The 11,931-nt window shown below is 47.7% G+C and overlaps 1 protein-coding gene across 2 annotated transcripts in view; it reads right to left on the reverse strand.

Annotated features, from left to right (window-relative positions):
* Positions 1–11,931, reverse strand: part of IFT140 (intraflagellar transport 140) — a 95,537-nt gene that overhangs the window by 72,639 nt on the left and 10,967 nt on the right. For both annotated transcript variants that reach the window (XM_005866554.2, XM_005866553.2), the window contains exons 4-9: positions 7,102–7,223; positions 6,777–6,919; positions 3,775–3,950; positions 2,585–2,676; positions 1,963–2,069; positions 1,114–1,259 (exon numbers count right to left, since the gene is read on the reverse strand). In XM_005866554.2, the coding sequence (XP_005866616.1) occupies positions 1,114–1,259; positions 1,963–2,069; positions 2,585–2,676; positions 3,775–3,950; positions 6,777–6,919; positions 7,102–7,223 (786 nt within the window). The remainder of the gene's footprint in view (positions 1–1,113; positions 1,260–1,962; positions 2,070–2,584; positions 2,677–3,774; positions 3,951–6,776; positions 6,920–7,101; positions 7,224–11,931) is intronic.

An 11,931-nucleotide genomic window follows, 5' to 3' on the forward strand; every position in this document is an offset into this window, starting at 1 on the left:
TCCCCCGAAGCTGAAGCCTGACTGTGGTGTCCAACAAATTGGAAGTTTAACTCATGTCGTTGAGAGCATCCTCCATTCCTCAGCCAGGGCAGCCGCTCCGCGCTCCTGCCACAGGAGTCCCCTCAGCCCCACCAGGGCCTTGGGTCCTCCTGCACCCCCCACTGACTGAGGCTCAGGCAAGCCTCGGATGGCGGCTGCGCAGGGCTGAGGCGCAGGTAACCAGGGCCAGGCCGAGGCACAGGTAACCAGGGCCGGCCGAGGCTTGTGCTGCTGGCAGTGGCAGCAGCAGACGGGGGATGGGGGCGTCACCTTCCCCTGATCGCTGGGTCGCCTACCGCCCCTGAGGGCTCCCTGACTGTGAGAGGGGGCAGGCCGGGCTGAGGGACCCCCCCTCCAGTGCATGAATTTTCATGCACCGGGCCTCTAGTTATCAATAACAGTCCAAAAGTAGAAACAACCCAAATGTCCGTCACTGGATGAAAGGATAACAAAGTATGGTCTATTCAGACAGAGGACTATTACTCAGCCATAAAAAGGAATGAAACACTGACACATGCTACAGTTGGGATGAACCTAGAACACGTAATGCTCAGTGAAAGAATCTCATATCCAAGCATATTGAGTGTGATTCCACTGAAGTGTCCAGAATAGGCAAATCCACAGGCACAGAAGGGAGATTAGTGGTTGCAGGGCTGGGGGAAGGGGAATGGGGAGTGACTGCTAATGGGTATGAGATTTCTTTCTGGGACGATGAAATGGTTCCAAAATGTATTGTGATGATTAAAAAATTCTGTGAATATACTAAAGACCACCTGGTACGTTATGTAACCCAATAAAGCCGTTTTAACATAGAGAGATAGGTAGGTAGATAGATAGACAGACAGACAGACAGAAAGATGAAGGATAGAGATAAAGGGGTGTGTAGAGAAAGTAAATATAGATTACTACAGATCCACAATCCCTTTTCTGCAATTCTGAACTCCAAAAGGCCTTTATTTTTATATTATAGTCTTTTAAACTGAATCACTTACAATGATAGGTACAAAGTCAATTACTTCCTTCACTTTTGTAGGGCACAAAATGAGTGTATCTGCTGCCCTGGTAGAGTTGTACCTTTATCTGCGTGATGTTCCCTTCGAGCTCAGTAGGGGTTTGAAGGGTCCACATGTCTTTGCCCTCCACTCCCCAGCTGCTATGGGGGCCTGGCACTTTTTTCCACATGGCTACTCGCCCTTTATCAGTGCCTGCTGCCAGAAGACCTACAGGTAAAAACCGAGTTCACAGTCATTGACTTGAAAAGGGATCAGAACAGCAGCAAGCTCCCTTCTCTGACCACCCTCTCTGAAATGCCAGTCCATCAGCCCTCTACCCAGCAACTCTCCAGCCCTCGCCTGCTGTATCTCCCTTCGCAGGAACTGATGACTACCTGGCGACAGAGTGAGTGCATGTGCGCATGTGATTGGTGGGGGTACTGATGCTGGTTCTTCTTTTTCTCCATGAGAGCGGAGGCCTATCTGCCTGCCCATCTGCGCCTTCAATGCCAGAACAGCACTTAGCACTCAGCAGGCACGAAATAAATGCCACTCTGGCTCATCTCCTGTTCTGTCTTCCCTGTGTGTACACTTATACACATACATACATACATACATACATACATTTACATACACGTACGTATATATATTTCTAAAGTTTCCCACGCTGTCTTTTTCTTGGGGTTTGGGAGAGAATGGAGATCAATTGCAGACAGCCAGGTTGGTCACACTTTGGACCAAACTCTTGACCTTCATGTGGGATAAAAAGCTTCACTGTTACTTTCTCATTCTTGACTGATTTTATTCAAATGACTTGACAGTTATAACCCAGTTACCAGCCTTTAAATAGCCACCATCATCATTCTGCAGCCAAAGAGCAAAGCAGGAGGTTGGTTCTCCTTCTCCCTTATGCCAGCCCGAGAAATCTCACCTTTGGTTTTACAGTAAGAAACACAGTTTATATTCTCTCCTTTTTCAAAGCCGAACTTCTCCTCTGGACTCAGCACGTAATTCTCTCCTCCTTCTAAATCCCAGAATCTACAAGGGAAGGAAGAATGCTCACTAAGGAGACACCAGTGCACTGCCCTCGGCTCTGAGGGGCTTGTCCAACTTGCCGAGCGAGCTGTAAAAATCAGGCAGAGGTCATGGCCCTTGGGACTCTGACATGACAAACAGGCCGTCATTACATTTAGATCTGTTTTGTACCCTGTTCGTCTTCAAAGGAAGCAGCTATTAATAAAAGAGGGTCCATGTGTGACAGACACCAGGTCACAATGAGAACAAAAGACCTGCAACCACACGCACCCAGGAGAACCGCCAGCATCATGTGGAACCACAGCAGCGAGAAGCAGGCGCTCACAGAAACCAGGCAGAGGGACTCCACAGGCAGACGGGACAGGTCCACCCCGGCGTGGGGGCGGGGATGCCTGGGTCTCTAATGTGCTCTGTTCTCTGATCTCGGAGCTGTTACCTGGGTGTGTCCAATTTGTGAAAATTCATCACAGTTTGAGACTGACATTTCATCCCACAATCCCTGGCGTGTCAGGTCTCACCTGAGGGCTGCTTCCCCGATGGCGGTCACCAGAAGGCTGCCTTCAATCAAAGCGATGTCTGCCTGGTGACCCGTTTTCCCACTCAGCTTTACCTGAATAAGGAAAAACAACCCGAAATAAGCATGTCGTTTTGCTGAGGCTGTGTGTCCCTGCCTGCGAGCCTGGACTCTCTGGTCTGCAGTGACTTCCTGCAGACTCACCAGTAATGGAAGTGCGAGGTGAATATGAACACTTGGAAAGGCACGCCCAGCTTTCCAGGCTGCATAGCCAACGCTGACAGCCGCCCTCGCACACTAAGTGGTTAACAACAGTGGCTGCCGGCGCACGGCACACAGTCCATTTCCAGAGTGACTACCAAGCTGAGCCGAGGACCCAGGTCAGGAACCACCGTGCCCTCCAAGGCAGGCATCACACCCGTTTTGCAGTGGCTCAGGGGGGATTTGAACCCAGGTCCACGTGATTCAGCGACCATGTTTTCAACTGCTGTGCTCGAAGATACACCAATGACCAAACAAATACCGACTGATAAAAAAATCAATCCATTCCATAATCTATGAGTATCTTTAGGGGAAGTTCAGAGTTCTCCAAGGAACATGGGTTCCTCTGGTATAAACCAAGAAACTAGCAGGAGGGCAGCGACGAGCAGCACCTGACAGGACAGGGGTGTCCTCTTGGCGCTGAGGGCCCGGGGCTGATGCCGAGAGGCACCTTCAAGGACGTCAAGGTATATGTCTCAGTGGCCATAGTGGAACACCTGCTGAGGGACATACATCCCTCAGGTGAAACAATGTGCCCGTGTGCCTGGGGCAGCTGGAAGAGACGCACGTGGGGGGAAATCCCAAGGCTCTCAATGGTGAGTGAGCCCCCTCCAGGCCTTGTCTGCACAGCCAGGAAGCAGGGCGATGCCCCTCCCCACAATTCCATGGTGGAGGTTGAACGGGCTCCTGCAAAGTGAGCGGTTATTCTCACACCCGGGTCTGTAGGCCGCCAGTGAAGCAATCCTGGAGGGCGCAGCCTGACTCACCTTGTCTGTCCACTGACGCCAGAGAAATCTCCTTCCCTCTCACTTCCCCTCACCTGAACGGAAGGTCGTACAACGCATCCCGGTACTAAACAGCTTTGCTAAGGAACTGGAAAGGGTGATTAATCGGGTCAGGAGAACCCAGCCGGGGCCCTGCCCCTCTGCCCACCTTCATCACTTCTTCTGCTTTGCCCTCAGGAGTCACCGAGTACAGGGACAGCAGCAGGTTCTCCGTGACCACCACCAGCGCCTCCCTCTTCTCGAGGTAGAAGAGTGTTTGGATGGAGCTGTCTGTGGACGCCAACTGAGTGGTCTTGCCTTTCTCGTCCACGTAGTGCACTGTCCCTGAGGGCAAAGGGGACCGTCACCAGCAGCCATTTCTATGTCCCTAGGGAGCGTTCTCAAAATAAACATCTTCGTTATAAAAATTTGCAAAGAAAATATTTCAAAAACATCTGCATATGACCCACAGGCTGCCATCTCGGGAATACGTTCAGCCTTGACTCCTGATGCCTCAGCCATCACTACCTCCACCAAACCAACCTCGGAGGATTCGAACTCTCACACTGATGACCGCCTGACTCCGCAGCCTCAGAACTCTTTGTTCATCCTGGTCCCCTAACATGAGGTGCTCATCTGTCACCCATGCACTGAGGCCCTAGGTCAGCCGTGGGCAAACTACGGCCTGCGGGCCGGATCCGGCCCGTTTGAAATGAATAAAACTAAAAAAAAAAAAGAACAGCCTCGGAACTCTTTGTTCATCCTGGTCCCCTAACATGAGGCGCTCATCTACCACCCATGCACCGACGCCCTAGGTTGTGACCTGCCCTATCCCTAGGTCTGCCCCTCTGTCCCGTGCATGGTTGGTTGGCAGTTTTGCCCTAAGCTGCAGGGCCTCTCCAGCCTGGAACCCCTCCTTCTCCTGCCCACCCTGAGCGTGCCAGTCCCTTGCCCACCTCCTGGTTTCTCTCCCAGCTTCTGGGCTTGGCAGGTGGAACCTCCTCCGGGATCCAGTTCATTGCTGCTGCTCTCTGGAGCCTCCTCGTGACCTGCCCTACCCCTAGGTCTGTCACCTCTGTCCCGTGCATGGTTGGTTGGCAGTTTTTCCCTAAGCTGCGGGGCCTCTCCAGCCTGGAACCCCTCCTTCTCCTGCCCACCCTGAGCGTGCCAGTCCCTTGCCCACCTCCTGGTTTCTCTCCCAGCTTCTGGGCTTGGCAGGTGGAACCTCCTCCGGGATCCAGTTCATTGCTGCTGCTCTCTGGAGCCTCCTCACCCGGCTCCCCTCATCTTATTCCTAATAGGTAACTTGTTTCTTATTAAACTGAAAGTTCAACGTGCTCTAGAGGCTAATTGCAACAACAACGAGCATCTACTCAGCACGTTTTTGTGGCAGGCTAGCTAGGTGATAAGCACTCACATGTGTATTAACTCCACTCTGTTTCCGGCGAGCTCTCGCAGCAGGTACTCTTATTATCACTGTCTCCATTTTTTACACTAGGAAGCTGGGGCACACAGATATGAGATAATCTGCCTTTGAAGCCCAAGTTACCGAGTGGAAGGAAGAGCTGACACCACTGCACAGCCCTCTTCCAGTCGCCAACGTCTCTCCCTTCATGCATCTCTTTCCACACCATCTTGTCAACTCTTCCTAAGGGGCCCCTGCACTGGCATCTCCCCTCCCTGCACCCCCATGGCACTGTGCGAGCTCCAAGTCCCTTCGGTGACCTCCCCGAATTCCCTCAGCGCGGTCTCTTTATCCCCTAAATGTAAGGTATCTTAACTCTTTGCGGTCGTTTGTCTACTCTCAGCCACCACAGCAAGGAACCGTACGAATCTTAACTCTATTCATTCATGTATCAGTTCATAATTTCTCTGAAAGCTCTTAAGTGTCTAAGCGATCTTGTCACGAACCAAAACATTGCCCCGACAAATCGGAGATATCGAAACTCAATATAAACAAACGCGGTCGTTCCACACTCGCCATGCATAACACCGTGGCGAGTCAGTCGCCTTTTGAGAGTGAAGAAATCGACAAGCTTCGGAGATACTTCGCAGAATTTCAAATAAAGCTTTACAAATTATGTTTAACTGTAATTAGGCATTCTCGCTTGTTAAGGTATTTCAAAATAATACTCCAAAATGGCAAGAAGAAAGTTACCGAAAGAAGTGTACTGCGAATCTGAAAGTAACGATGAAGAGTTTTATTTTGGTACCTTGAATACTGACTCTGACGTAGAAAGCGATAACGTTTGTAGTGATTCTACTAGTAATGACGTAGTTCCAAAAAAGAATTAATAAATCTTGTTTATCCTTCATAATCTTGCATGTTATGTATCACTGCTCTTTCAATGGAAATTAATTCCGACCAGTACGACACCCATGTCCAAATTTAATACGACCGCAAAGGGTTAAAAGCCCCAGCCCCTTCCAGCTCTCATCCGCTCTCCTCTTCCTGTCATGCTGACACAGCCTCCTCAAACTTCACCGCCTGTGCAAGCCTCATCTCCTTGGCCTCTTTCTCACAGCAGACACACGCTTGTGAACGTCTCATGTGACTACAAAGACTCTAGTTTTCTCTTAACTTCATATTGCATCTGTCAGCTGTCACTGGGGCAGCCTGTCTCACTCTTTACACTAAGGAGGAGTTGTGTTCAAATCACTTAATGTGGGCCACTCATGAAGGCTGGCTGGTGACTGCAGGCTGGAAACATCACCCACCCATCCTGCCTGGCCCATGTGGCTCAGTGGTTGAGTGTCAACCCATGAACCAGGAGGTCACCGTTTGATTCCTGGTCAGGGCACATGACAGAGTTTTCGGCTCAATCCCCAGTAGGGGGCGTGCAGGAGGCAGCCGATCAATGATTCTCTCATCATTGATGTTTCTCTCTCTCTCTCTCTCTCCCTCTTCCTTCCTCTCTGAAATCAATAAAAATGTGTTTTTGAAAAGCCTCCGAAAAAAAAATAAAGCTCAATTTGTCTCTAATCAGAACTAAGTGAAGCCATTCTTTGAATACTGGATAAATAACTGCAAAAAGCTGGTGAATGCATCACTCTGTGATTGGCACACACAGCCTGTTGTTTTAGGCAGAAACACCATCTATTTGTTTTATATCCTTATCAGACGCCCTAGAAACGCTTCAGTGTCCTAGAATCCCAAACGAAGCTTCTTACCATCCATCAAGCTGACAAAGAATGACAGTCCCTCTTGAGATCCCATTTTCAAGAAACTTCCAAAGCCACTTTTCCTCCAGTTAAACATGTCCAGGGCTTTCTCGTCTCCGCTCACAGCTGCCTTTGCCAACTGAACGAGGTCCCTGAAAGCAAATACGACCCAGAACGTCAGGATTCCTTGTTATTCCTCATAGGAAGGTGCTGTCACTACAGATGCTGAGTGCGGCTCATTGCTATGATCCCTCCAGTGTGTCCGGAGGAGCCATACCTCTGCTCATCCCCCCAAAGGATTTAAACTCAGGCCACTACGGAAGCTCATACTTACTCGCCAGGAGGGGGGAGCCGGAAGATGCAGTGAGTCAGGTGTCTTCCGTATTCATGTTTCAGCAGGGGTGTCCCTTGTACTCGGCCCCTTTGATCCAACCTCCATACGAGCAGGACACCAAGCTGGAAAACCCATCATGTGGAGGAAACGCATTCTTACTGAGTGACTGGTAAAGGCAAGAGTTACACTTTGCAATAGAACACATGCTTATTTCTCTCTCTCTCTCCCTTTTTTTTTAAAACAAAACTACATGTGCACCATGACAAATACAAACAATTCAAGTGTTCAGTGAAGGAACCAGAAACTTTTCCATGTACCCCCTCCATCCTTACTCCCTGGAGATAACAACTGTCACATTTTTAGTTAAAACAAACTTTTAAGTTTATAATAGATTCAGATTTGTGGAATAGTTGTGGAAACAGTTCCAGTAAATTTCATACCCCCGCCTAATTTCTCCTATCATTAGATCTTACATTGGTGTGGTACAGCCCTCAGATTAATAAGCCAATATTGATACATTATATTAACCAAAGCCTTCGTTCAATTTCTTTAGTGCCTCCCTAATGTCCTCTTCCAGCCCCAGGGTCCCATCAGGACCTCGTGATGTTTGGTCTCCTTAGGATCCTCTGGGATGAGACCAGGTGTCAGACTCTCCTGTTTTTGATAATCTTGACAGTTTTGAGGTCTATTAAGGGATTGTGTGGATTGTCCCTCCACTGAGATCAGTCGTTTTTTCTCATTGTTGACTGGGGTTGCAGGTTTTGGGAGAAGACCACAGATATAAAGTGCTCTTCTCAGCATATCAGACCATGGGTCCATGCCATCACATGACTTGTCTCTGTGACACTGTCCTGGATCTTCTGGCTGAGGTCATGTTTGTCAGGTGTCTCCACTGTGCAGGTCTTCCCCCCACCCCTCTATCCTGCACCGTTTGGAACGAAGTCACTATGCACAGGGGAGGGGAGTTACGTCTCACCTTTTTGACCATGAAGTGTCTACATGAATAATTTGGGATTCTTCGGCACAGGGAGATGCCTCTTCCCCACCACTTACTAATTCAGTCAAGTCATAGATTTATATCAGTATGGACTTATTTTCTACTTTGGGTTATAATCTAATACTGTTTTATTTATTTTGTTGCTCCAATTCTTCCAGCTTTGGCCATTGGGAGCTCTTTCGGCTCGCTCTGTGAGCACTTCCTTACTTACTGCCACTACAGATTCTCTAAGCTCACTGTCCTGCTCCAGTCCTAGAATCAGCCATCAAGGAGCCCTGGTTCCCTATGTTGGAGGAAACCAATAGAAACCAGGATCTGGGTGCCAGGTGTATTGTATGTTCAATTTAAACACCATCAAAGTCTCAGTCAACAGCAGGGAGGAGACAGCTGCATTGGAACTGGTCTAGGAGGCTCCTCGACCAGGGATGAGAGCTAAGCCATGCACATGGCAGTATTTCCATCGGAATCTGTCTGCCAAGCGCCTTTGTTTTGATGCCTAGACATTCCTCAAGGCATGTTTCCTGTTCAAGATCAGTGGATGTTTTAGCAAACAGTACACTCTTCCTCCCACCCTGCTTTCAATTAGCATGGATTCCAACATCCCCACATGCTGGGTACATCACTTTATTGTACATAGGAATATGATCTTCCAATGAGGTTGACTTTAAAAACAAATTATACAGTAAATCTCTAAGAAAAGTTATGGAAGATTGAAAATAGTACGTAACAAATATATATATTCATATATATTATGAATAGTATATATTATCACACTAATTCTTGACTTTGCCAGCTTTATGAAGAATAAATGCAGTATTGGTTCCTTTAGTTTCACTTGCATAGTGAAAAAGAAAATGAAAATGTTTCCTTCCCCGGTGGCCCAGCCTCTCCCCTAGAGAACCATCCTGTGGGATGCTGTGTGTCTGATGGCGTATGATGCATACATAACACTTGTAGAGACGTCCCTTTGCTCTGCCCTTCAAGTGCAATCAACCAGTACTTATTCTTTAACATAACAATGGACTTTATAGAGATCTTCGATAGTGCCTACCAGCTTCTAACTGGCAATTCCTGAATACAATGAGGACATACTTAGCATGTCCAGACTTCTAGACGGTTGTTTTGAGGAAGCTGTTCAGAGCCCGTGGGCCCCGGGAGCAGTGATTTCATGTGTGATTGCACACCCCTTGTGTTGACAGGAGGATCGATGTAGCCCACCGCAATCACTGACTCCCGAGGAGGCGAGGACTCAGACGTGCTTTGTGTCAGGTTCTGGCTAACCGGCTGGAAATGCAGCACAAGGTGGCGATTTAGAGCTGAGCTCTGAGACGGCTGTTTCCCTTGTGGCAGCCCTGCTCCTCATCCCAATTCTAAGTGTTTTTTGCACCTCTCACTACTCCTGCAGGGCAATTCTTTGTGTTCAGAGCTTTTTCTTCACTGTCATTCCTTCTGAGTCAGAATTACTTCATTCACCGTAATTTTTATTTTGTTTTTATTTTTATCGATTTCAGAGAGGAAGGGAGAGGGAGAGAGAGAGATAGAAACATCAATGATGGGAGAGGATCATTTATTGGCAGCCTCCTGCATGCCCCTTTACTGGGGATTGAGCCTGAAAACCAGGCATGTGCCCTGACCAGTAATGGAACGGTGACCTCCTGATTCATAGGTTGATGCCCAACCACTGAGCCACACTGGCTGGGCTCATTTACTATAATTTTATACAGTAAGGCTCTAAAGAAAAGTTACCCCCCAAAAAAGAAAAGAAAAAGAAAACAAGAGAAAAGTTACCCCAAAGATGAGAAATTAGCCCTATTTGTGAAGAGCAAGAGCTGAATGTATTAAGGAACTGATGTGAAGTTAATCGTGTTCTAGATTTGATTGTTGTCGACATACTGTCACTTCAAAGAACAGGTCATCCTGCTAGGTTCTCTAATAGTTTATGCTGACAGTAGGAACTGACTTACCCTTTGTCCTGCGTAGATTTACTGGTTCCTACACTCGGCTCAGTGAAAGCGTACAGGGAAGTAAGACCTGGCCCACATGACAGTCTCTCCACTTCTTTACTGATGGAACTGCTAATGGACACTCCACGGATCTGCCCAGTGTCCCTTTCCTGGGGATCTCCCCACCTCCCTGGCCACTGCTGACTACTGCGCGTGTGGGCACCTGGCCTGAGCTGAATTTGGGTCAGAGGAGGAGGGACAGGTGTTCTCTGGGTGGGAACTGAAACGAGAACTAGAGGTTCTGCCTCATGGACAGAATGGGTCAGAGAGAGAGAGAGAGAGAGAACTTGAGCAGGACAGTACACAGAAAGGTACAGAGCTGGCAGACAGCACCTCACTCTTGGTTCTAGACCAGTGGTTCTCAACCTTCCTAACGCCGCGACCCTTTAATACAGTTCCTCATGTTGTGGTGACCCCCAATTTCATTGTTACAAATTGAACATAATTAAAGCATAGTGATTAATCACAAAAACAACATGTAATTATATATGTGTTTTCCGATGGTCTTAGGCGACCCCTGTGAAAGGGTCGTTCGACCCCCAAAGGGGTCGCGACCCACAGGTTGAGAACCGCTGTTCTAGACGGTCATGAAGTCAGTGTGTTCCCATCCCTGGAGACCCCGGCCTCAGATTAAGTGCACAGTCTTGCTTCAGCTAATCTGGCTTGGTTTCACTGGTAACCAACCTACCTAAAGCAGGGTCTTTGGTGGAAGACCCAAGCTGGGGTGAGCCCATTATTAAATTAAGACCAGTATAGTCTAGATTTTCTTAGAAGGATTAGGTATTTCTGCTCTTAAATATTTGGACTCATAGAACTTGGTCAGCAAACATATCTGAGTTTAGTTCCATGCCTAAGTTAATCTATTTTGTTAGTGTTGTTTTTTTTTTAAATATAGTCAAAATGAGAATAATGCAATGCAATCATCTTGAAATCTTTTATTCCTACAGGGAATTTGCAGAGCATTCCACAGCAGGGAGGTAGGAAAGGTCACCAAGGGAATCAGAATCTGGGGACAGCCATGTCTTTAGGTGGGAAATGAGTAGAAAAATCATCAAGAAAAAAAGGAACAAGCTAATAAAAGAATGTGCAAGTGATATGACCAGAAAAGGAAATGTCAATGGCTCTGGTAAGTGATGCCGATCCTCAATATTAAGAGAAATGCAAACTAGAACATGACTGAGATGCCGCTTCTCTAGGCAAAATTCTGAATTCGGATACAACACTCTGTGAGAAAGCACATGCTAGTGCGTTGGTGTGAACTGATGCAAGCCCCATGGAGGGAGGTTTGGGAACATCCACCAAACCACAGGCGCACATGCCCTGAGGCTCTGCCGCCCCACTTCCAGGAACTTCTCTGAACGTCCACACGTGTGAAATGACAAAAGCATGAGGTTAGCCACTGTGTCACTGTCTGTTTAGCAAGACTGGAAGCCGCTGAAATGTTTATCAACAGCGGCTGGTGAAGTCATATCATGAAGGACAGGTTAAAAGAAAAGAAGGAAGTTTGCTGTTTACCAACATGGAGAGATCTGGAAGACACAATGGAAAATGAAAAAGACAAGAGACAGAAGAGAAGCACGATATCACTGATGTGAAAGGAGAGGAGGATAAGGAGACAAGATCCTTTGTGTGATATCTGCAACCAAAAGTGTTTAATCTAAAGCAACAAGCAAACAAATCTAAACTGAGGGATATTCTACACAATAACTAGTCTGAACTCCTAAAAAGGTTGATCCTTGTTCTTAGGGATTGATGGCAAAGTGGTTAGGGCTGAATGAAGTATGATGCCTTTGACAAACTCTCAAATAATCAGGGGGGGAGGTAAATATA

This window comes from Myotis brandtii, unplaced genomic scaffold (genome assembly GCF_000412655.1).
Source record: "Myotis brandtii unplaced genomic scaffold, ASM41265v1 scaffold233, whole genome shotgun sequence".
Lineage (NCBI taxonomy): Eukaryota > Metazoa > Chordata > Mammalia > Chiroptera > Vespertilionidae > Myotis > Myotis brandtii.